The sequence below is a fragment of the Larus michahellis genome, chromosome 10 (assembly GCF_964199755.1).
Source record: "Larus michahellis chromosome 10, bLarMic1.1, whole genome shotgun sequence".
Classification (NCBI taxonomy): domain Eukaryota; kingdom Metazoa; phylum Chordata; class Aves; order Charadriiformes; family Laridae; genus Larus; species Larus michahellis.
Genome location: NC_133905.1, coordinates 24321570 through 24347785, shown reverse-complemented (window position 1 = coordinate 24347785; position 26216 = coordinate 24321570). Strand labels below are relative to the sequence as shown.

The following is a 26216-nucleotide window of genomic DNA, read 5'->3' as shown; positions in this document are numbered from 1 at the left end:
GACAAAGCATTTGCTAAAATAAACTAAAACGAGTGACCAAAACCTTCCGAATGATAGTTGAGGGGCAAACGGTAACCAGGATTATCCTTCCCAGTTCAGCCCATTTTACGTAATACGCAGCTGCAGAATAAGCTTCAGCAGCGCCCTGGGTTAGAAGGCAAATATTTAAGTCAGTTCCAGTAAATATAGCTGTTGTCACCTGCTTCAGTAAGTACGGCTACGCGGAAAATTTCGACGCAGGCAGTGCTGGATGCTGAAGGGACTAATGAGAAGGACCAGAGCAGCGCGTGTAATTCCTGCTCTGCTCAGCAGCTTACGAAACAGAAGGGGACGGATGACCCGGCATGAACCGTTTCCTCAGACAGCCTGGAAAAATTCATCTCGCTTCATTATTGATGACCTCTTTTTTAAGTGGAACGTTTGCCCACAACCAAGAACTCCGGAGAAGCACAGCAAACCGCAGAACCATTTAAAGCCATGCATTTGTTTGCCGCCCCTAGGAGATATTCGCTAGGATTTTAAATAAGCACCTGACTTAAAAGAAGAATAATCGTGGGATTAAATTATTTAGACTTGAAACCAACTCGCAGATGCTTTTCTCTGCTAAAAAATACATGATCTCTGAAGGCTTCAGAGACTTAAAACACAGATTGCGTGTCTGAGAACGTTTTGCAGATCTTGCTTAATCACAATAAAAGACATGGTAATAAACCAGCATCCTTTTTATTTAAAAAAAGACGTTCAGTTGCAAGTTGAATACTGCTGTTGCCTGGGACAGTCTCGTAGTCAGGTGGATGGCTTTCACATCAGGGGTTTTTGGTGTTTAGAACCAAAAGAAGAGCCCAGGCCCTCCGACGCTGCAGGTGTCTCTGCTGTGATGCTTCAGTCCCACTTTCAGGAGCTCAGGAGGCAGAAGGGGTTCGGGGGGGGTGTGGTGTCCTTGTTCTGAGCCCAGCTCCAGCAGCGGTCAAGGGAACAGACCCCTGCCCCCTTGACACAGACCTCCGCACCCAGCTCTTGGCACCTGACAACGTGTTCAAGCTTGAAGTAGTTTTCCTTTCCCTCCTGTATGTCCCAAAACCCGCGTCTTGCCAAGTCCACTGGAATGTGTTGACCAGTCACCGCCTGCCGAGTGTTCCCCACCCAACTGCTCTGGATCCAGTTAGCTCCAGAAGCCACTGGGAGACGGGATGGACAAGCCTCGGTAGCTTCTCTTGGACAACAGCTTAGCAGTAAGGATGCTCTAAGAACAGCCGTTATAATTTTCTGGAGAAACCTACCGTAACAGCTTGTTTGCTTGAGCGACTTGAAAAATTGCGGTCCGATAATGAGGGGAATAAAACGGGAAAAGAGCCGGCATGTCTGTACTGCAGCCCTCTGTGAGCACTTCCCAGTGCTTCGGTGCGAGACGAAGACAATCGTGCTCGTAGGAGAGCGGCACAGGAATGGAAAGCCACGTTCAGAATGGGGCCATGCCACCACCAAGTACAAATACAGCAAAACATCAGCAGGGCCTGGGCATCTGTTCGCATTTGCCTTGAGGGGAGTAAGGAAAAGTCAAAAAGTGCTCAGTGCCAGAAACACATTTCTTCCCGTTTTTAGGTCTCGCTTAAAAAGTAGGAAGATGCAAATCTGGCAATGAAAAGCACCTCCTATTCGCAGCCAAGTTAAAAAGGAACTCTCTTTTGGACGGGTAATGTATTTAGGACAACACAAAGCAATGACTTCAGAGACGGAGCGTAGGTACGAAGTTTCCTCTAGAGAAGAGAGGGAGACGGCTCCAGAGCCTCTCCAGACCGAATGCGACGCGCGGACGGGCAAACACTCCAGGGAGTGAAAAGGTGGAAAGTAACAAAGGTGGTACGTTCAAGAATCTCATCAAAATTACTGCCCAATGCTGAGACACGGATAAATTTCATTCTCGGATGGGCTCTGCCTACAGACACCTGTTTTTCTCCAAAAGCAAGGGTTTTCTGCAGGTTTGCAGCACTGCTCTTCGGCCAGTCAATTCACCGCAGCGCCGCAACCGCGACAGCACAGGTGTGTAGGAATAGTCCTTTCACAGTTCGCTGGTTTGTAAAAAATAAATACGGAAAATCGTCCTGAGTACCTCAGTCAGAACTTGTTCTGAGCTACCTTTAAGTTAGTACAACAAGCACAATTAAATCCATTGCTTGATAGACCCTGGTTGAATACGCGTTCTGTCGGAAACGAAGCAACAAAAGACGAATTAAAAAATAAAAAAGTTATGTCTATTCCACTACTAATCACACAAGTTTCTGATTCGTTTTCGGTTAGTAATTCCTACAGAACATGTAAATGAGATACGGTACGTCAACGGGCCTCGAGACATAACTAAGGAGAAACGTGATCAATAAAAACGGTAAATGAGATGAGACACGTGGAAGTCAAACTTCTATTAATACGCGCAAGGCAGCATTTAAAAATTAACAGTACGGAAACATATTAGTACAAATCTGCATCTACAAGTAAGCAGACTCTAGAAAAATAGGATTTTTCCGATTGCAGATGTGATACTTCTGAAATGAAATGGCTGAAATGTTTTTGTCGTAGAAATGTTTGTAACCTACACCATCACTAGCAATAGTGTCTTTAGAAAAAAGCAGCAGTCCCTGAGCCAGCAGGTAAGAACCTAGAAGATATTTATATCTATACCATCTATATCTTTAAAAATAAAATTTAAAAAAATTAGGGGTGCTTTTAGCCATAAACTCATAACACAACCGCAGCAATTAATCTTGGGAAGAGAAGAGGGAAACGTAAGTTATAGAGAAATTGCTACTCGAGTTGCTGACAGGCACGCAGGACCCGTTTAGCAGGTACAGGCCTCCCAGCACTCTCCAGTTTTCCAGCTGGGCTGAGAAAAGGTAGCGCTTCCAACGGCGCTTCCAGAAATAAACACAATGCACCGAATAGGGAGCTTAGCGGTTACCAGTAAGAAACTATCAGCAATTTGGTTATTTGTGTGTCTGTTTGTCTCATCTTTGCTTTAGCTGGAGTGGATTAAAAAAAAAAAAAAAGAGATGTGGATTAAAAAAAAAAAAAAGTGGATTAAAAAAAAAAAGAAAACAAGGCACGGCTTAGCACGCGGCAGAAGGCGACCATCGCTGCGCTACGGAGTACGGGGTTCGGTGCCAAGCGAGCGAAAGAAAGGACGATGTCACCACGCCAGAAGTGAAGGCCGTCACTTCTCCCTGTGCTGGAAAGGACAAACCGCCGCAAGGAGAAACGGCATGGGAAACGGGAGGTCCTGCAGTGCCACTTTGCACCATGAGCTCATGCCACTTCTCCGAAAAAAACAATTACTTTCTACAGAAATCGAAATGCCAATATTCCAGAAAAACCACGTCCTTGGGTCAAAAGCAACCTTTCCTCAGATGCTGAGCAGCGTACGTAGGAACACATCGGAAAATTTTAGGTGTGCGAATGCGTTGGTGGTTGGACGCTGGAGAAAGCGGTTCTGCACGTCCCGCTGCTTCAGATCATCTTTGTTCCCCCGCTGTGTCCAAGCGCAACTGGCTCAAGTGCAAACAGCATCCACGGACGAACGGACGCTTCAGGCCCCTGAAACACAAAACAAAGACAGCCAGATGTAAGTGATACAGGAATTACAGTAAACGACAAATTTGCCTTAAAGGAGGAACTAAGTTGTTTGGTTTTTTTGGAAAAGCGTGCGTAACAGCAAAGGCGAAGCCAGAAAATGGTGGCCACCCGCTTCCCTCGGGCTTTTGAGGAGATGGTGGCTGAAACAGACCCATTTTTCAAGTTACGGTCAGACGCCCGGGTTTTTTACACAAGGGCAGTATGCATAAAGGAGCAAACAACAGCTGTAGTGTTCCAAAGCAATTCGGAACTTCCACATTTCAGCAGTCTGGAGAAAAAAGACATAGGTCCCAGACGCCACGTTTGGCCGTTTTATTTGGAAACTGCACGTGTGAGGAGCAGGAAGGCAGGATCACACAGCTGCTGGTTTTGTACAGACGGAAACTGGCTTTATGCGTCCTTTGGTCTTGCCTCTACCTGAGGTCACGCAAAACAGCTCCTGCTGCTCCTTCCTTGAGGCACTGCAAGTTTATTAAACCGATTAGCAGTCGGTATGTTCACGTACGTGAACAAACCCTCTGGCTCTGCAGAGCTACGCGCCGGATGCGAAATGCAGCTGTAGGAGCTCGTACCAGCCAGTCGGCGCAACTGTGTTGCATGCTCTCACGGTGATGCTCAGCCAAGTTACGTGGGAACCGGTTTCTCGTTTAAGGCACAGCTTTCTAACTGGGGGTTCCACAACCCTAGTCGCCGTTAGGCCACAAAAGCCTTTGGGCTGACAGTTCGTGGAGAGCGGGAGGAACAGCAGAGGAGGAACTCCAGCACGAGTGCTGCGAAGAGCCCCTTCCTGCAGGCGGTGCCAGCTGGGAGGTAAGACATCGTACAAAACCACTGATGTTTCCGTAAGACTTAGCCACATGGATGTGACGGGAGGGGAAAGGGGACAAAGTCCATGGACAGGTGGGAGAAATTGGCAGGAAGATGCCCTTTGTGTGTTTAAAGAGCTGATGCACAGTCACGTTCAGAAGCCAGGCTGGCATGTTGGCGCTGCCCACAGCCGAAGCGGCATCCAACACACCAAACAGACGTTCCCGCAAACCCTGCGACGGCTGCAGGGTTCTTCGAAGCGCTCCAGCACTGAGTTCTGCTGTACGGAAATACAGGCGCGGCGTTTGGGAAACTAAACGCTGCAGAAGCAGCATCTCCGAAAAGCCGGCGAGAGGCGGAGAAGGGAGCAGAGCTGGAGCCGGTACCGTCAGCAAGACACCTCGGTAGAGACGGCAACACCAGCAGAGAGACGTGGGTGAGCTCACCCATCCGCATCCCGGTCAGGCACACCGGGGGACACCAACCTTCTGGGTATTAGCTGAATTCTCAGTACCCCGTTATATTAAGGCACCAACTGGCTTGGGACTGGATTGTCGACTCATCTTCCTCTCTACTCGACTCATCTTCCTCTCTACTCCGCATACACCGGTGGGATAACCAAAAACCGCTTCTCCTCTTTTTCCTCTGAATTTTTTTTTTTTTTTCCCACTGTATCGAAAAGAGGTGCAGCTGGGATTCCGGCATGCCACCGTGCCCATTATTTGAATTTCTTCATGCCTACTTCAGATTCTTGTCTCTGCCTCTGTTCCCGGCTATTGCGCGTGTCTTTTCCTGTGAAGACAGCTAAAATTCCAATAATCCTTCACTCAGTTCTCTCGGCTTTGCCAGGGCAACTTGGTGGTCAGTGTGTTTCAGCATTGTTTTAATGCGTACTGCTGAGATGGACGTTCCACCTATAATTCTGATCGTACCTCAGATAATCTCTGTGCTCTTTCCTGCTAAAATTAAATTTTTATTAGTTTATTCGTAGAGGCTATGGCCAGAAAATACAATAAAAACATCTCGCTTCACTGCCAGAATTTCACAGGTTTTGGTTAAAGCAGACCATTTCACCCGCACCCTGAAAAAATGAATGCCATTCTTCATCTTCCTCCTAATTTGTTGGGCTGATTTCCCCCCGAGCTTTTTAGAGTCCTGACAGATTTTTGCCTGGTTTCTGTCCTTGTTACGGATTTCTGTTGTGCCGTTCATCTTCAGATCAGGGGTTTAAATACCTTGTACCTTCTGTTTCATGGAGAAAGTGTTTCATCCAGAAGTTACCTCAGACTGACACTGCTAACACCTACGGGCACTCTGTGTAGCAGCCAGTGGGCCCTGGCTCACCAGGAGAGTCAGGTAATTCCTTCTTAGGCAGGTGTCCTGAGCGTGGTTTGAGATTCGGCAGATAAAGAGCCAGAGCAACGTCGGGACGCAGAGCCTTTGCAGCGCTATTTTAAAGGCAGATGCTGGACTACAAAGCTTCTTGGTCTACAAGCCTACAATTGAGGTTTAGCTCCTCCCAAATTATTCATCAGAGAGAGCTATGATGCTAGGAAGATGCCCGTTTTCCCACAATGCCGGTATTTATCCTTCTGTATAAGTAACTAACAAACTTTAAAAGGCAGGTGGAGCAAACACGCTGCTCTAAATGACGGCACGTACCGAGTGAGGCGGTGCTGCGCGTCTTTGTGGGCTCAGCCTCCCCCAGAACAAAAGCCCTGCAGCTTGGCAGGACAGAAAAGCCACGCTGTCTGCACAGGAACTGAAGGGCTCCGATGATGTCTATGTCGGACTTAATGGACTTAATGGACTGGATGATGTATGTTGGACTTAATAACCCTAGTTACTTGCATAACGATAAAGTCTTCAGCGTTCATAACAGACCGGATCCAGTATATTGCAAAACTTTCGGAAAAAAAAGGAAGAGGCATCTGGAGGAAGCAGACCAGTATTATTTCCCTCCTTGGCTAAGTCAGCAATGAGGAAAAGGAGTGGCTAAGCCAGAAGGACAACCCTCACGCTGCCTATGCGTGACACACGCAAGGGAGCCTGGCAAAGTAAGATGCTGCCGCCAACTTTTGAACTCCGTGTTTACAAACACACTGTCATAACTCAGCAGGTCCTCGTAGCTTCTGCTTTTGCAGCGGCGTGAAGTAAAGCCCTTTCTCTGCGAAGGCTAGCGCTGTAGAGATAAGGCGGTGCTCAGGTAAGCGAGCACGGCGCTCGGGCGGGCTGTGCCCCGCCACCCCCTGGCGCGGAGGGACCACACTCACCTCGTGCTTACTGCCTCGACGCCGACTCAGCGACTGGCTTCTGCACTCCAAAGGCGGTGATGAAAATATTCACAACCACGATAATGAATACCAGGCCAGTCGCAAGGTTGTTGAGGAAATCCAGCTTTCCGTGTTTCGAAGGGTTGTTAAGGTCATATTTTACTTCAAAGAGAAAGGGGAAAAAAAAAAAAAAAGTTTTAGTTATACGTGTATTTCAAAATCCAGAATAAAAGAATTTTTCTTAACACTGAGCTATTTGCATCAAAGATACTTAAAAGGGAAGTAAGATTTCTGCAGCGTCAGTAAAAGCGCTAAGGGGAAGATCTTTAACCACAAGGAGTCTGTGAGCTTCCAGTAATTAGCATCTAATCTCTGTGGATGCACATGGGAAGTAACGTACACGCAAACATTGCTTGGAATCTTCCAAGTTCTTGATCTCTTGAAACCTAGTTTTGTTGCAGTCTTTACACATTTAAAAATTATTTCAGTCTTGAATACGCGAAGCTGGAAGCCTCGGCAAGACGGAATGGGAGTTAAATTTCCTACAGGTAAAATCCCACGGGTTTTTTGCAGGCAGCCCAAGCTCTTTACCAGAGCTGGGTTGGTTTTTTTGTACGGGCGCCCTTCCCCAGCCGTACTCCCTGCCTTGGCACTGACTGTGTCTTTAAAAAGGAAGGGCATTACAGCTGTTAAAGAGAGGAAGATCTCGGGGCCGTGTAGCTGCAGTCCTTTCCACAGCGAGCTTTCCGCAGCGTCAGCTGTGTAAACATTTCCTTTTGTTTCTCGCAGTCGTTCTTTGGTTGAACTGCTAACGGGAGTGAGGGAGGAGCACGCGAGAGAGAGAGTACTGATTTAGTATAAGCTTCGATTCCAGGCCTTGTGAAAACAGATAAATGAGTTACATCGGACTGATAATAGACTCGGCGATGGAGTAAAGCCCGTGCTTGTACAGGGCAGCGAGAGGTCTGGGGGCACTTGCCCGGCACCGCGCGGAAACCCAGGATCTTCCTCTGTCTCTGTTCTCTTGCAGTAAGGGCTCGGCAACTCAAACCCTCTGCCGGATTTCTCTGATGCTGGCAGAATGAGTGCCAATGAATTCCGGAGCACGTTTTGAGAATCGTTTTTCTCTATTAGGACTCCTAGTTCTTAAGTGCGGGGATCACCGGAGCTTGTGTGTGCGTGTACAGGACGGACATACGAGAGGAAGTTTAAACCCGACAAGTTTTTACAGCAACATAACTAAAACTTCGAGCTCCTTGTGACAGGCACATCCATAGAGGCGTAGCATACGACTCCACTGCACGAGACAAACCGTGGTATTTGCTTTTAACACAACGACCCTGTCAACACAGCAGACCTTAACCGCGGGACCACGGCTTGCTTGCTTGTTGAAGCAGTTAAGTAGGAGTGGTGGCAAACACACTCGTGAAGCATTAAGTGCAGGTTCACTTGGTGTCCCCAATTAGGAAGTCTAATGCTGTTTTGGTTTCAAGGAATTCCAGGCGCCTGTCCAAGTCCCGTTTGCTAAAGCGGTATAGTCAAACTTCACGGGCCAGTTGGAGCACTGAAGAACAGCGTGGGGGAACTACCTGAAAAGCTTAAGCTACTGCACATGTGTGTAGGCATGAAATAATTTAAGCTGAGCAGTACTTAACCCTGAAAATGAGTTTATACAGGCGTGTAAAGCATCTGGAGCTACGTGGCTGCTTGCATCCCAACAGCACCTGGAAGGACTCCGGTACTGTCACGTGAAGGAAGCAGAATAAATGAAATGGAGTAATTAATCCTGAAGTGTGGAAGGAAAGCACTTCAGACAGTTGGTTTAAAAGAGAAAAGGCAAAAATGGCCTAATGCGTTTTGCGAGTTAAAAGAAATCGCGCTCAAAGGAGAACTCACGCTTTCAGACCGTCCCTTTGTCCCAAGGAGGGGCACAGAAGACAAGCATCGCTTGCCAGTTCAGGCGGTGCGCTAAATTTTGAAGTAGAATCACAGTAATCCTATCTTTGTAATTATAGTACTTAAGATGAGGGTGTTTGTGAAAATGTTCTTAAGAACAGCTATTCTTTAAGTGTTTGATTATAGTGGGATTAGATTACTATGATTCCATGCCATTTAAACTATTTCAAGACATTCTTTGCTTTTCTTCCAAAAAGTTAAGATTACCAAATCACTTTCAAGGACAGGTTTGCTGAACATTTTTCAAAATGTTTTTGTGAAAGGCTCTTAGGAAGGAGGAAAAGCTTTTAATCCCTAGTAGAGAACTGTGAGAACTGTCAGCTCCTGGGAGAAACCTCAGTCTCACGGAAAGAAAACTTGATGGTTGCAGACTTTTGTTTGAGAGCTTATGAGAGGCACAATTTTGCGGCTGGACAGAAAGGCAAGCTGTTCCTGCGGGCCAAACCTACCAAATCAACATTGTGAAGAGCAAGTTCTTCCTATGACGCCTCTATCTTTGTACCTTCATGTCCTGTTTCCTTTCTTTGTGACTTTTGAGCTCAGCACGACAGCACAGCTCCAATGGCAGCCCACCACCCGCCGAGGGCTTCGTCAGCCTCGGAGAGCGCAGGCTGGGCTCCTCCTGCAGCTCACGGCTGTCTAAGTGGTCTGTGAACTCCACCTCAGCCCAACCTTGGAGCTGGGCTGCCGGGTGCCCTCTTTACTCTCAATGTGACACAGATAAAAATTACATTGACCCACTTCGGCAATGCCTGGCAGAAACAAGCATTAAAAAGCAATTTCTCAGCATATATTGAGAAATTATTGCCCAACAAACAACAAGGAACTTGTTTCCAAGCCCAAAGCCTGCTTAACTGAAACAACCATCAGGGAGATGCCTTCAAGCAAGAAACATGTAAGTGTTTTGCTGGTTTTACCATGACTCTCTTCCCACATAGAATCACAGAATCACAGAACGGTGGGGGTGGGAAGGCACCTCTGGAGATCATCCCATCCAAGCCCCTGCCACAGCAGGGTCACCCAGAGCAGGTGGCACAGGAACGCCTCCAGGCGGGGTTGGGATGTCTCCAGAGACAGAGACTCCCCCACCTCTCTGGGCAGCCTGTGCCAGGGCTCTGCCACCCTCACAGCAAAGAAGTTCCTCCTCAGGTTTAGGTGGAACTTCCCATGGTCAAGTTTGTGCCCGTTACCCCTTGTCCTGTCCCCGGGCACCACTGAAAAGAGCCTGGCCCCATCCTCCTGACACCCACCCTTTCAGTATTTATAAGCGTTGATAAGATCCCCCTCAGTCGCCTTCTTTCCAGACTAAAGACCCAAATCCTTCAGCCTTTCTTCATCAGAGAGGTGTTCCTGTCCTCTAATCATCTTGGTAGCCCCAGTATCGTCAGGTTGCTTTTTCCAGTCGCTTTGTGGAATCTCCTCTGAGCCAGGCCCTGGATTTTGCTCTCGTACCTACTCTACCAAATGCAGAGACAGCTGCATTCTGTACTCTGTCTCTTTCATAAGACAGAAAAAAGCTACGTCAGCTGCATATCAATAGTACCAGCCTTATGCATCCTGGTTTCCTAGGAACTTTCTCCTTGGACAGAAAGTCATTTTTTCAGTTGTGCTAAAAAACGGAACACTGAAAGACTAACAGAGATGCCAAAGGTGGCACCTATAACTCAGTAAATGCCACGTGTGAACTCTGGCTATCACCTTCAAGGGTTTGCATTTACAGTAGACTTAAGATCTGTCATATAATATCCCATTAATTTAAAGGAAAATATTCAAAAAAAGCTATGAGAATAAATGATCATGTATCACTCGCAAAATAAGTGATCCATAGCTGTTTTCTACCAGTGAAGGTGCCATTTATTTCACTGAATAATGGGGTTCGATTGATGCTGAAACCTAAACATTTCCTCTGATTTCCACAGGTGTCTTTGATCAAGTCTCCAAAGTTACGGTGTAGGGTTTTGGGTGCTGCTACTGAATGTTGCAGGTTTTCAGCCACTTTGCAAAGTGCCTCCGGATTCTTTCTGCATTTTGCCTTGCAAAAGCACAGAGGAAAACACCACAGTAGGTCAAGATAGCAACGAGAAGTACTGAAGACTTGTTTTAGGTCAAAACAGAAAACTCAGTTTTCTGGAAAAGTGCTGTCTCTCCACTGTCTGTGGAATTTTAGTTGGGCTTTTTTTGGCAATTCATGCTCAGTGATGACATTGTTTTAGAAATTAGCCTGGTTCTATAGCTACTTAGATCAATATTCTGCTTTACAGAATAAGGCAGAGGCTGTAGGATGTACATGTCCTACTAATCCAGCAATACTAACTTAAAATACCTGATTTTTAGACAATTACTGTTTCTTGTGCCTCACAGCACTGTACTTACTAATACCGAATAGTGGAACCTCTGTTTTTGAGAACAGCAGAGACGCTGCACTGAACTTGTAGGAATGTGAAGGTCCGTCCTCCACAAATCAGACAGAAAGGGGAGAGCGGGGGAAGGCAGGGAGCAGGGGACTAATTCTACAGCTGACTCATTTAATGTCTCCAAAGCACGCACTAACACATCTCCTCCTTCAACCCATTCTCTCAAAATGATTTTTAGCCTATTTTAAATGTATTGCATTGCGTTTCTTTGGCAGAACGTAGAAAAGCTTTCCCCAGCAATAAGCAGAATTCAAGACAATCTATTTGTCGTCCCAGGATGCGACCTGGGACTGTGTTTTCTTACTATACGTCATTTCAGATTTTTTGACCGAAGTCACAGTATGTGGATAATACACGAGGTACGTTCTTCTGGTGAAATCTTGCTCCAAATAGCCTATTTTTCTTTTTAGCTTTAATTTCAGTTTAGCACAGGTTTGAAAATTAACAATAAAGTACATTTCTACTGTTCACCACCCAGAGACTTCGGATGCTTGAATAATCCCCTATATTTAAAACTAAGGGTTGGGTTTTTTTTTTCACTATTGTCAAGCTTTTGCTATCAAGCCTTTGATTTGAGTGCAGAAGCACAAAAATGAACTGTGGCATATTGAAGACAACAAGCCACACCAACATGAATACGGACATTTCAACTTTCACTTCTGTTTTGGGGTTTTATGTTCACAAGATATTCTTACAGTATTACTTATGATATGACTGATACAGAACAAATACATTTCAGTCATAAGATTAAGTAACAGGTCTTGCCAGAAACAGTATTATGAAACTAGGCAGGCTGCATGATCCTATCTGGCCTATTAATGTTTCTTTTACAGTATTTCATCATTTTCCTTCCTCCTCAGGCCCTCTGAAAAGAAAAATATTCGTGCTCTGGGCAAATGAGTATGAGGAAGTTGATCAAAACTGAAGATTCCACATAAAGCTGCCTTTACTGCTTTTGTTGCAGTATTTCTATGGTCTTAAGAGAAAATTGTAATCGATTCTGAGGCAAAGGCTTTCAAATATAACAGCTTTTTAAAAATAAATGGGGAGTCTACATACCATCTTACAGGTTGCATCCTGTAAGAAAAATACGAGTCGATGGTTCTTGCTGTTGCTACGTACCAAGGAATATCAGGAGCACTCCCACCATAACTTGCAGGAAGAGCGACAGGCTGATAAGAACGATGAGTGGGATGTAGAAGGAAAAAGAAGGTCCTTGCTCCATGACGGCTTTCAGCTGGGACGCATTGGCCATCAGCAGGGCAATGTCCAACATGCTCTCCGCGGCGCTCTTCTTATTTGCGTAGTGGTTGATATTCATCGGTCCATTTCTTTGAAACCACGGCGACGTTCTGCGCTACAATTGGGAGAGGAGGGAAAAAGGTTATTCACATCTCTTTTAATTGGTGCAGTCAGCGAGAGACGACTTGGCCCATCGACTGATTTCCGTGATCATCCCGATAGAGTAAGAGCAGTATTGAGATCATCAGCGCATCTTTTTCGCTGTTACCACTGTCCTCCCTCTGATAAGAGAGCAGTGAATAGTCTGTCCTGGACTTCGGCAGACACGCTTTTTCCAGCTTGTAGGACCAGTCAGTGTGTTTCTACCCTGAGAAAAGGAAAGATTGAAAAAGCCGAAAAACATGCACTGGGAAAAGCTGGGAGGAAAAAACCACCGTAAAACAACCGAGCAAACAACAAGTTGTTGCAACTAATTTACTTCTAAAGGCAAACTTATAAACACAAATATTCGTTAAACTCACTCATCACACACTCATCACGCTTCTACATATTTCTCTAATTACTCACAAGTCGTATTTTGAGGATTTATGTGGAAGTTGGCCACTGCAGGAGCTTTGCTTGACCTTTCCCCACTGCTCCGTGCCCTGCCATGCCACTGCCCCGGCCCATCCATACACAGTGAGCTCTTTTCCATTTAAATATCATATGATCTGGGGTTGCCAAGCACTCTCCAACTACAAGGGAAACATTTCTTTCCATTTTCACATCAGTGCTTGTGGTTTTCTGTTGGTTTTGGTTTTTGTTGTTTTTTTTTTAAAAAAAAAAAGAATACTCCTGTGAACAAACAGGAAAATAAAAACCAACTGCAGGGCAAAACCAGAGCTGGTTAACCCAGCAGGATGAACAAAACGAGTGTTTCCTGATGATGGTACATACGACCCGACTTGGAGTCTGACAGCTCATCTGCATGGGGCGCCTATTTCTCTATTAGACGCAGTTTAGGTAACAAGCTTGGGCTTAGGTGCCTAACTCTGTGATGGAGAACGAGCAGGTAACCCTCTTTTCTGCAGCCTCTGGACAGCTTAGGAACTTCATTCTCGCTGCTCTTACTTCTAGACTTTATTTTCGAAAATAATACACAAATATATTAAGGGTAAGCTTATTCTGACTTCTTCAAACCTGCTTCTTAGAGACCTTTTTACTGCAGAAATGTGACCCCGCTTGCCAGAAAATACTGTGAGGAAGGTCTCTCTTTGGAGGTTAGTTCAAATGCAGAAAACGCCCTCAAATTACTCTCTTCAGCCGCGCTAACAGCTATCAAATTTCCCACTCCAAAGCCAGGTTCGCCACTGCCCAGACTTAAAAGTGTCCTTTTAAGCAGGACAGACACTGATGCATACAGCAAACACGCTGCCAGTTTTTCCAGGGCAGCCAAATACCAAACTTGACCTATTTTCACCAGACACTCTGTAATCAACCACAATCTAAATATTTTACCGAGAGAAAAATGTCGTGGGGCAGCAGCAGACTTCTTTTTTTCTGCAAAGAGATGGAAGCCGTGTGATCACCGCTTCACACGGACGGCTCCTCTACTGAGCCCAAGCTCCTGGGAAGAAAACGGCTCTGGGACGGATGCTGACTTCGGTCGGGAAGAACTCGATACTCATTTGGTTCTGTCTATATCCCATAACCTGAAAACGCAATTTGGCTGGGAAATCTGTCCCACGTTTGTCACCTTTGCTCTCCCCCGGGAAAGCCTCCTCTCCCCACCCTCCCGCCCCATTAAAACACTCTCGCATTTGGATGCTTCAGAAAAAATACTGTAATTCTAATACACCATCCACCAGAAGCACTAAACCAGGTGTGGATGTTCATTCCTTTACGGAAAGCGGCACGGAATATACGCCAGCAGCACTCAGCAGAAAAATCCAGGCTACGTTTTTCACCGTTCGCTGTGCAGTAAAAAGCCAAACACATACATTTAGCTGTTGGTTACCTACTGCCAGCGGCGTTAAGAGGGGACGGGGCACTAGGTGTGTAACAGCAGAATTCTGTTTCTGGGCATGAATTTATAAGAAACTCCTCTCAGTAGACTGCAGCAGTAATATGATCTACTTTGTCACAAGTTCATAATAGAGGAAGTTTTTTTTTTTCCTAGGTCTAGCAGCTGATTACCTCCTTTCTGCCAAAAATACTGACTTTGAAATATCTATTGGGTCTACGAGGCTGCAGCGCGTAACAGTGGCAAAAACTGCACGGGTAGCCGTGACTCAGTTCTTAATCCTGACGGAAGGGGACTGCAGTGAAAACATGACGACCGGTTTCTTTGTTTTCACTTGATGTAGGAATGTGATCACTTTGGACACGGCTTTTTTTTTTTTTTTAACTATACAAAGGAATAAATAGTCTGGGCTACATCTTCCTTTCGGTTACAGCTGTGACTACACTGCACATGAACAGCAGAATGTCATCTTGTCTTTTTCCTAGGGAAATGTACTTTTAGGACCCTGCTCTTTGCTAATGTTCCGTATGGTCAAGTTGCAGGCAGAAAAAAACAGGCTATGGCGTCTGAAGGACGGTGGGAGCAAAGGTCTTGAGTCACTTCCGAAGTCCAGCGGACTTTTCAAAGTAGGGTGCTGCTAAGGCAAACTAAGGCAAAATTTCTCATTCCTGGAATGACAACAAATGACAAAAATGGCATTTTACTCTGTTAAGAGGCTTTCAGCTACCACTCCTGAAAGCAGACTGGTTCAGAATCGGAACTAGGCATATGGAGAACTGAAACATCGGTTCTGAGCTTTTCCTCAGCCTGTGATCTTACTTTCTGACAGGAAAAGGGACCCGTAATCATGAAAGCCCCAGAAACAATCATTTCCCACCTCCTGATTGAGAAATGGAGCTTTCTGACTCATGCTGGAATGCCATAAAACAAACCCCCCAAAAAAAGGCAAATTAGCCTTGCCTTCTGGAAGCAAGTTGAAGGCAGCTGCCAAAAGCATTGAAACAAATGCAGTCAGCCCCATGGCAGAAGTTTTTAAGACCAGATTACACGTTACCCAGCAATACAGAGACAGGCAATGACAGGAGAGCTGCTGCCTTAACCTCAGGATAATGACAGCCACGTACAACACAAATTATACGGGAACCTTGTTACGTGGCTTTATGGTTTCAGGGAGATGCCAAGCCTGCAGCAACCCACGCAGCCCGCCGCGCCGATGTACGCTTACTGCGCCGTCATCGCCTGCACGGCTTCCAGAGAGGGAGAGGGAAACTTCTGGAGGTTTTCTGGGATGCGGGTAAAGTCAGGCTTTTCCCGCCAGGTGCCACCCGGCAGGAGAACAGGACGTATTCCACGCGACCTGATCCATCTCAATGTACTCAAACCACCTCCACTAGACATTTTCAATATTCAAATCACCCGGCACAGACAAGCCGATCCCTTCAGCCGGGGCCACCAAATGAGTCTGAGGCAGGACAGCATGTGCGTTCACACGCGCGTGCGTCAGAGCCAGGTGTAGCTGGAGCTGCTCTGTCTTCCTTTGCCCGTCAGTAACAGCCTGCTCTCAGGTTGCCCGCAAAGCATCAGCCCCTGAGCAGCACAACCTGCCGCGCCGTCCCCCCAGTCACAAAGAGGAGAGGAGAGACAAGAACACCTCCCGATGCTGCGCCGTCTGCGACTGGAAGAAGCCCTCGTGGAGGAGCTGACTTTCCCGGCCACGCGAGGTTGTCCCTACAGACGGTACCGCTCCACGTCTCCGCGCGGCGACGGGGTCCGTTTGCTTGCCCAGAGCACTGCAGTTTGCGAGGATAACGCCAAGGGGCTGTATCAGGAGCTGGCATTTTTTCACTTCTCTAAGACTTCACGCTAGGATTGAATGGTGTTGGATACACCGTCTCATGGACAACTGGGTGGGTACGGACTTTGCTGCTGCTTCGCTTCGTTTTAACGCTACACCCAGAAGAACTGAGTCCCTTTGAAACACAGAAAGGATTTATTCATTACATCCATTAAAAAATAAATAAAAGTGGCGAATGTCCTTCGATGCTGAGTTTTGTGAATCACGTCTGAGACCCACCTGGTGATTCAACAGGAAGGAAACTGCGCTGAAAATGGAAACATTGAAAACAAATAATAAAGTATCTTTGCTGAATACAGTAACCTGTTATAGTAACGATTTCTGCTTCTATTACAGCATGAAATCGCTACTTGGGACAAAATTTATGCGTCTGTTTGCTCAACAGAGTATTTATCAAACACGAGCAACTGCTGAAGCAGTCAAATTAATGCGCTGGAAGCCTGGCCAAAAAAAAGCAAAGCCCAAGAGTCATTTTTTTTTTCTTGTCCAACTTGACCTCACTGATTTTCCCCAGGTGGTACCTGTTACTCTGTCCGGAGAAGACAGGTGGGGTTTTTGACGTGCCAGTAATCCACAGAGAAAAAAAACACTAGTGAAATTTAGGCCTATTTTGCATCTGTATTTAGCACTTGGTTGTGTTAGTTTCTGTGTCTCTGCCCTATGAATGCAGGAGGAATGAACTCATTTGGATTTTGAGTGCAAGTTTTTAGGATTCATTCCTTCTCTTCTGGTACACTCCCAGGTACTTTACTCAACTATATATATGTTCCCCTAAAGAGTTGTTTAAGAAAATCTTAAAAAAAAAAAAGCCAAAACAAAAGCCCCCCCCCAAAACTGTAAAAGACAAATATGGTCTGAACCAACAGGACCTTGACGTTTCCAAGTTGAGAGTCAGAGCTGTTAGGAATGCTGAATTTACTGTTCTTGTGATGAAGTTAACCGGCGCTTGCCGCAGCACAAGACCGGTTACTGTTTTCTTCTTAAATCCCACTAGAAAACCAGTACTTTGCAGTCAGCGAGGTGAACTTCCAATTTCCCAAATGAATGCTTTGAACCAGGAACTGCAAAGCAGAAGCCAGAAGCGCAGCCTGAGTGGCTCGAATTTTGATTTGCAATTTGTAATTGCGGCTCTTAATATCAGCTGGGACTGCAGGGCCCAGAGCTCAACGTCTTCTGCGTGTCAGGCCCCGCGTGTCTTATCTGGGTTCTGAAAACATGCAAACACTTATTTTAGTATTGGTACGGTATCAGCCCTAAACACTTCCATGGTGTATTCTGACTTTAAATCATCATGCGGTAGAATGCCTTTATTAAAACCAGGAGACCCACAGTTTTGTGTGGGGTAACTGGGAAAATAACGCTGATCATTATTTATATATTCCAAACAATTTGTGCTTCTCATTAATAATACCTTCCTTCAGCTGTCAGAAGGTTCTTTGCCTTCAAGTACATTTACTCTGAAACAGAGTCTTCATAATCTTTGGCTTGCTCTAACTCTGCATACACTTTTCTTTCTATTACAGGATAGCGATTACTGCAATTGTATGGCAGCTTTTAGATGCTTTTAAAAGACGAACAGCCTCGATTCAAAATGAGATGGGACAGGCTTGTTGATCAAGATGACCTCTGCGTTTGCAATCTCATGGAGCAAGCTTCCTTAAATTCTTTTGGTTAGGAACAGTCTTAATTTTAACATAACAGAAACATGCTACGTAATAATGAGGCTGTGTGAATAAAAGGCTGAGTCATACTGATCTCACAGGGGACTGTTCTTTACTGTGCCTTGTAGAATCACAGAATGGTTTGGGTTGGAAGGGACCTTAAAGATCACCCAGTGCCACCCCCTGCCCTGGGCAGGGACGCCTCCCACCAGCCCAGGTTGCTCCAAGCCCCGTCCAACCTGGCCTTGAACCCCTCCAGGGATGGGGCAGCCACAGCTTCTCTGGGCAACCCGGGCCAGGGGCTCACCCCCCTCACAGCAGAGAATTTCTTCCTAATATCTCACCTAAATCTCCCCTCTTTCAGTTTAAATCCCTTACCCTTCATCCTATTGCTCTACTCCCTGATCCAGAGTCCCTCCCCATCCTTCCTGTAGGCCCCCTTCAGGTACTTGAAGGCCGCTATAAGGTCCCCCCGGAGCCTTCTCTTCTCCAGAGCGAACCCCCCCAAGTCTCTCAGCCTGTCCTCATAGCAAAGGCGCTCCAGGCCTCTGAGCATCTTCGTGGCCTCCTCTGGACCCACTCCAACAGCTCCGTGTCCTTCTTGTGCTGAGGACGGCAGAGCTGGACGCAGTACTCCAGGGGGGGGTCTCACCAGAGGGGCAGAATCCCCCCCCTCGCCCTGCTGCCCACGCTGATGGGGATGCAGCCCAGGATGCGGTTGGCTTTCTGGGCTGCAAGCGCGCTTTGCCGGCTCATGTTGAGCTTCTCGTCCACCAGCACCCCCAAGTCCTTCTCCTCAGGGCTGCTCTCAAGCCATTCTCCACCCAGCCTGGATTTGTGCCTGGGATTGCCACAACCCGCGTGCAGGACCTTGCACTTGGCCCGGTTGAACTTCATGAGGTTCGCACAGTCCCACCTCTCCAGCCTGTCCAGGTCCCTCTGGATGGCATCCCTTCCCTCCAGCATGTCAACCATGCCACACAGCTTGGTGTCGTTGGCAAACTTGCTGAGGGTGCGCTCCATCCCACTGTCCATGTCACCGACAAAGATGTTAAACAGCACCGGTCCCAGTACTGACCCCTGAGGAACACCACTCGTCACTGGTCTACACTTGGACATTGAGCCACTGACCACAACCCTCTGAGTGCAGCCATCTGGCCAGTTCCTTATCCACCCAGTGGTCCATCCATCAAATCCATGCCTTTCCAATTTAGAGACCAGGATGTCACGCAAGACAGCGTCAAATGCTCTGTGTAAGTCCAGGTAGATGACGTCGGTTGCTCTCCCCTTATCTACCAATGCTGTGGCAACATCGTAGAAAGCCACCAAGTTTGTCAGGCACGATTTGCCTTTGGTGAAGCCATGCTGGCGGTCACCAATCACCTCCTTATTTTCCATGTGCCTTAGCAGAGATTCCAGGAGGATCTGCTCCACGCTCTCGCCAGGCACAGAGGTGAGACTGACCGGTCTGTAGTTCCCCGGGTCTTCCTTCTTTCCCCTTTTTGAAAATGGGGGTTATGTTTCCCCTTTTCCAGTCAGCGGGAACTTCACCAGACTGCCACGGCTTTTCAAATATTACGGAAAGTGGCTTGGCGACTTCAGCTGCCATGTGTTTTGCAATAGTCTTTCTAATCAAAACTGTTAAAAAGCTGCTTTTGTTGAAAAAGTAATTTTCTAAGCTTTTTAAGTATTCACCTTTAAGAAAAACACTGCACGTCAAACTTTTCCAGATCTTTTAGTGGTAACTTCATGTTCAGGAAAAATTCCAGTTATACCAAAAAAGAGAAGGATCAGACATAAAAGGAATAATACAGGACTAAAACAGAACACAATTTCAGAACTTTACTTTTTTTTTTTTTTTTAAGATCAACCCTACTGCTACAGAATTGAACTAGTAACTTTATACAATTATTTAATAATCCTCATTATTTCTGCCCACATCTCCACTACCCACATACTGAAAATGTAATGGGCCATACTTGGCCATTCCGAAATCGGACTTCCCCTCTGTCTCAAGAGATCTTGCTGACCTACAAAAATAGGGAAAAGACTCTACAAAGAAAAAAAATATTCTTCCAACAAAAACATATTAATCTATATTAGTTATTTAATGGATTATTAGATCCTTTGTACACCCCCTCAGAAGATATTTCTTTCCCCCAAATAAAGTATTAGATCACTAGTTCAGCTGAGCACTGACTCAAGAGAGAAATCCCCCTACATCTGGACTGAATCATCAGTTATATTTCCTGTAGGAATTCCATTTGGAGGAGGGGAGGAGAATCCGTTCGTACAAGTACGCCAGCGTAACACTAACTAGCTCGTGAGACTCCTGCAATCTCATCTTGAGACAGTATGGTTACAGGTAAATAAAGGAAAAAAAAAATAAGGAAAAACTCCGCCTGTGTTCGTATTTCACAGACAACACCAATTTTCTAGCATCTTTCAAAGCCTGTGCTTAAGAAGAGCCACTTTCTATGTGTTAAGACAGAAAATGCAAGTTGACTACACTAAGAAAACAAAAAAAAAGTGGTAACGATGCTAAAAAGTTAGAATGAAAAAAAATGGGAAAGTCCCAGCCATGTTAGCTCAGGGCAGAGCACAGTTTTCCTAAAGCTATACTGGCTCCAGGACCACGCTGGAATACTTTTACTCGTGAATTGGCTTAAAAATAATCATCACACCTGATGACTAACTTTGTGAAACGAAGCAGTAACTTGAACTAGTTCATACAGCTATTTAAACAGAAGCTTTCTCCCATACGATTTTTTTTTCCTGCTACTACTTTTTTCTTTTTGCAGTGCTGCTGCTCACTGCAGCGATTTGGTGTTCTAACACCGTTTCCCACAACTGGGCCGTGGGCTGCCTATTTGGTGGTGTTAACGCCGGGCTTGTTTATTCTAGCTGCTTCACAAAAAGCAGCCCAAAACTTATCACCGGTAGTTTCAAGATCCGGAGTGTATCCAATGCTCCAAATTCAGTTTGATACAAGTAATGCTTTAGCACATGCCCTCTCATTCTACGGGCGGTACAATCATTTCAAGTTGTACAGACCTGAAGTTTGTTACTTGCTGACGATGCCAAGAAACTGTCCCGTCCCAAATTTACTGATGAATTAATACACAATTTTGAATACATTTTTTAGTAACAACATGACTGTAACAGAAGCCAGCTATTCCAGAGCTGTTCTTTTCTACTATCCAGCTCTTGTTCACCTTTTTCATAGCTCTTCTTTAACTCTTTCACAACCTGCGTTTCCTGTTACCTTGGAAATGTTACACTAGGTTTTACAACGTGGCGAATCTAGACTGGTTCGACATGGACCATGGGCAGGGAAAGCATACGGAAGATGATGAAAAAGCAGTCACTAGCCGCATTTGTATGAACAAACCCTTTGCAGAAGCAGCCAGACACTTCTGCCACGCGTAATTATTCGCATTAGTCAGTGAGGTGTGCTAGGCCAACCCAATACTAGAAGCAAGGAACTTCTTACTTCCAAAAGCTTGACAGCTGCTAAAAAAAAATTAAGCAAATTAATGATGGAGTTAAAATAAACCACATTAAACCACTGTGTGACCACTCATTCAGAATTACAGTGGGCTTAACTGGGCTTTTTTAAATTCGTGTGCTCCTACAATGCCTTGAAGGTGAGACAACTCCATCTGCGTTCCATGCAGCTCTCCCGCCGGAGCAGGCAGCGCTCTGCCGCTCTACTGCCGGCGACGCGCAAGAGAACCCGTTCCGAGGAGAGGGCAGATGCCAGGGTGGGCAGTAAGCAAACCAGCGTGGTCCCAAAGCTCACGATGCTGCGAGCGCTCCTAAAAGCAGACACTTAACACACTTTCGACTCCACTGCTGAAGATTTAGGCACCTGCGGATTTGTGGTCTCTCCAGGGTGAGTTGGCTGCTGAGCCGGGGCGTTCTTTTGTTCGTCTGAATTGTGAACGTGGTCAGATTTTTTTAAGGTATGTCCTGTTCCCAGGTTGTCTTTTAAGAAATCTTTCCCCATCTGTTTTACCTCCCATACGCTTATTTTTATTTTTGTGAGAAAATGAAAAAAAGAGTCTGTAAAGTTCTCTGAAGTTCTACTGTATACATATAATACAATATAATAGTACGTCTCGCTGCTTATTCTTTATATGGCACTCACATTGAACTTGCAGTTTCTGTGGGAAAGACGTAACAAAATGATGATTGCTTGCAACTGAAGATGAAGTAAAACAGGAAAGTTGCAGAAAAATTCTTGAAGCAGACCAAGTTAAAAAAATAAAATCCCCATGACTAGTACTTGTGATGCAATCACAACTCTTTGTTAATAAATAAAAGAAAATTGCGGAGAAGTCAGTGATTTAAAGGAAATCCCTTCAGGCCACCAGTTTGACATGCGTATCCCTGCCTTGATTCTCTTTGGGTACTTTCCGGATTTATTAAAACCAGATTTATTTTTTTTGGTACGATATTCCTGACCTACAGGGGTTTGTCAGGAAGGGAAGAAGGACAGATCTGCTACACAATCAGCCCAGTCTGTCTGTAACCAGAAAGTTTTACTAGTGACGTAGAAGGCGGTTTAGTACAACTGTTTCTATGTGGCACAGGCTTCGGTTGGAATAAGAGCTGCTTTTTAGAGTTTAACCTCTTCCAAAACAACATAAAAGATGCTCTTTTACCAGTCTGGCTTTTCAGACAAGTGGCATGCTTAGAAAACATCCCCCACGTGTAAACAGAATCTGGGATAAAATGCTTTCCAGTGAAGAACTCTGGTCGTGTTCTGACTACACGGAGTAGTATGAAGCTGGGTATTTCTCTTCTTGTTTTTATTTGGATCACTGTATGGAAAAAAACCCCAAGCATGTAGGCCCAACCCTTTAAGTAATTCCTCCTACTTTTGAGCTCGCTTATCTCCTGTGTAGATACCCCAGAGTAACTTTTCCATCCTCTCCCAGGTCACCTGGGAGGAAAATCGTCCCAGGTGCCGGTGGGGTCCGTGCCCGGGAGGACACCCTCTCGGCTGGCCCGTGTGGCAGCTGAGGGGACACCCTGCCAGCGACTAAAATGGGGTTTTCTTTTCAGTCCTTCGCCGGCACTCGCCCATCTTTGAAGCGAGGCAAAATGGGACGCCTGCGGCGGCATCCCTGCAAAAACGGAGCTGAATTAACGGAAGACGTGTAAAAAACCCAGCCCGATCGTGGAGCGGTGGCGGCGGCAGGGCGCAGCCAGCACACCGTCCCTGCCCGCGGCTCCCTCCCTCCCTCCCGCCCGGCCCGGCGGGCTGCCGGGGGCACCTGCAGCTCCGCGGCCCCGCCAGGCCGCCCCGGGGCCGCCGCCCCGCCGCTGCCCGGCCCCGCCGGGCCATCCCCCGCCCTGCTCCCGCCCGTCCCGCCCGCGCCCACCGCCCGCCGCCCCGGCCCTACCCGCTCGACGGCCGCCGGCTCCGCGCCCTCCGCCTGCCCGTTCAGCTCGTGGGTCTCGCTGCCGGAATCCATGGCGGCGCGGGGGAGCCCCGGCTGCCCGCGGGGAGCCCTTCGGTGCCGGCCGGGCCCGGCGCGGCGGGAAGGGGCGCTGAGGAGAAGGTCTCCAGCCGGGCAGCGGCCCCGTCCCTCCCGCTCCTCGCACAGGCCGCCCTCGGGCCGTCTCTGCGGCCCGCCCCGGCAGGATCCCGCCCTCCACACCGGGGAGGCCGCGGGGCGGGGCGGGGAGCGGGGCCGGCGTGGGGCCAGCCCGGGGCCGGGGCCGGGGCCGGGGCCGGGGCCGGGGCCTGGGCGGCGGCGTGGCCCAGGCCCCTCCGGCTTAAACCAAACAGCTTGGGTTTAAGCCCAAATTTCCCACGTTGGCCAAGAGTCATGGTTTATGCCGTTCTGGGGAGGAGTACAGGTAATCGGCAGTGCACGCAAAGGTTTCATTTGAGAAAAATATCTTGGCAAAAAGTGAAGGCTAGGGTTTTATTTTAAGAGTGCTCTCATCGGGGTTTTTAGGTTTTCAGTTGCAGTATACTTTTTTTTTTTCATGATACTATTTTTTTCCCCTCCTTTTCCCACCTGTGCCGTGGCAAAGGCCGCACATAAAAACGATTAACAAACAGGTTTGATGGTGATGGGACATCAGAGGAACACTTGGTGATATCGGACTAAAGCCAATGAATAAAGGTAACCTCGCAGTTCAGCAACGTTCTTATAAGTTATAAATCAGTAGTGCCATTAGTGTGAGCCAGCATGAATGACAGGAGAAGCTACGAGTTTCACAGCAGGTTGGTTAAGAGTAAGGCAGGTCCCTAGGAACAGGACCAGGCTGAAGAAACTGACCACCGAAACATGCTGCAAGCCAAAGAAGGACCGTATATGGCTAGATCGACTGAGCTCACCAAGCAATCGCCGCAAGTTTTGGGGTCTGCGACCACCGAGGACCACCAGAGGGACCACCATGACTCAACCACGCATGCGGTCTATAGGAGGGGACTATGTAAATGAGCTCCAAGAATAACCATTCCGGGAAATCAAAATGCACGTGTATGTGATAGCCTAATAAAAACTGTGTTTTCTTTAACATATGGTATGCACACTAGGAGGAACAATCCCCCGTGCATCCAGCACTGCAATAAGGAATGCCTACCTTCTGAAACTCAAAACAAGTCTTAAAGGGTTTCCCTTTAACTGGATTTTCCGGTAACATTGGATGCACGGAAACAGCACAACTGGCAACGAGAGCAGTAAAGTAAGCCTGAAGTGTGAAACAAAGCAAAATAATTAAAATTTTAAAATGTTATTGTTACAAGCAAACCTTCATCTACTTAAATTTAACAGTGTTCAGAGTAAAAAAATAAATTAAAAAAAATAAAAGGGTCTTATATGACTACAGGTAATCGCTTTTAAGGCTAGGAATGAACTGCTCGTCTGCGCTGAAAACGTCCAAAGAGCCTGTTCCTCTGTGTGGTGTCCAAACGTGGGTTCCTCCGGTTAAGTCCTTCAGCATCTTCTATGTTAGGAATCGCTTTTCTCACTCGAAACAGAATTGAAGGATATTCTATTTACAGAATGCAAGCAAACATATAGAATATAAATAAGCATACAGAATGTAAATGTAAATAAGTTGATTAAAAAAAAAAAAGGTATAAAGGCCTTTTGCTAGACCTTGCATAAAAAGAGATGGTGTAGACGCACTACTGCGGATCCCTTGATCACCAAGGCAGGATTTTTACACATGCAGCTCCCGGGGAGGGAAGCGCCAGCTGTATCGCTCAGTGAATAGACACACAGGTGTTGGACCTGTGGTCACAAAGAGGGTGCAAGAGGCCACTGCTGACAGTGTGATCCCAAAACTCCCGGGATCGTTTACCCGCTGTGCAAGCCAATAACACACGGAGTCAAGGTCTTAGCTCTTTATTAGCAGTTCTGCGCAGAAAAGGGTGCTAGGAGATATTTTGGCAAAGCTAGCCCAGCCAGCACTGAAACAGTCATTCATTTATACATTGTAAATTAGCATAATTAACAAAGTCATTGTTTAGCAACTTTTTACTGGTGCTCAAAATCCCTTATCTTGAAGATCATTGGTGTAAAATGTCCTCGTCTTCAACTAAAGGTGCAGCGTCTCCTGATTTTACTGCGCAGGCTCAGGGGGTGAGGGTCTTCAAGTGGAGGCGGGCATCCTAACTTCTAGAGGAGTGGTTTTCATACTAGGATTAGTCAAGGTCACCTTAAGGACGCATTTCATGCGGTATAGCCAGGTTTCTTAGGCAATCAGCCCGCTAAAGTTTCTGGTACCTGGTTTTAGTTCTGATCGTTCCTTCTATGCCATTGTCTTGTCAAGAGTCATTTGCCCAAATGATTTACAGAGTTACAATCATAGAGGTTTGGGTCTCAGAAGGAGGCGTACACACGTGGCAGTCCTCACGTTACAGCCGTGGTGCCTGGCAGTCACCCCGAGTCTCACGGGCGCCCACCAAGACCGTGCCCAGTCTGCAGGGAGGGAGCAGCAGCTCCTGCCGCTGGGCCCGTCGGAGGGTTGGCTGTGAGGTCCCGGGCGGCGGTGTACCCTAAAAAGTGGGTCTGCCCGAAAACGCAGGCTCGGGCTTCAGGATTGTGACGCATCCAATAAAAATCTCGACCGCATACCGTATCGCCGCAGCTTTTTCCAAGCGGCAGATGGGCACGCCTCTCTAACATGCAATAGCTACGGAGCGGCTACGAGAGCGGAATTGCGGCGGCCACCTTCACGTTTTCTGGGTCTCTGTGACTATTGAGTCGTTTGGAATTTTCTCTGGTGGGGTTTGATAGAAATTCATATTCCCCTTGGCATTAAACTGCACTGACTTCTTCTCGCTGGCTCTTGGTTTTGAGTTCAGCAGTGATTTTTCACCAAAGCAGGCTTAATTGGTGACTGAATCCATTT

General features: G+C 46.7%; 1 protein-coding gene across 4 annotated transcripts; it reads right to left on the bottom strand.

The window, feature by feature from the left end:
- Nucleotides 1-707: 707 nt before the first annotated feature.
- NINJ1 (ninjurin 1) lies at nt 708-23498 on the bottom strand. 4 transcript variants are annotated; one of them, XM_074602811.1, is made up of 4 exons: nt 23246-23498; nt 12197-12431; nt 6705-6866; nt 708-3585 (listed from the first exon to the last, which is right to left on the bottom strand). In XM_074602811.1, exons 1-3 carry the CDS (start codon nt 23315-23317, stop codon nt 6712-6714), a joined length of 462 nt encoding a protein of 153 aa, XP_074458912.1. In that variant the 5' UTR covers nt 23318-23498; the 3' UTR covers nt 708-3585; nt 6705-6711. The 4 variants fall into 4 exon arrangements, with proteins under 4 accessions (XP_074458912.1, XP_074458913.1, XP_074458914.1 ...); XM_074602812.1 differs by lacking the exon at nt 23246-23498 and adding an exon at nt 15735-18182; XM_074602813.1 differs by lacking the exon at nt 23246-23498 and adding an exon at nt 12884-14049.
- Nucleotides 23499-26216: the final 2718 nt, after the last annotated feature.

Excerpts from the sequence above, each read along its gene's own strand:
- NINJ1 (XM_074602810.1), bottom strand. The coding sequence starts at position 19,232 with ATGGAAAATAAGGAGGTGATTGGTGACCGCCAGCATGGCTTCACCAAA.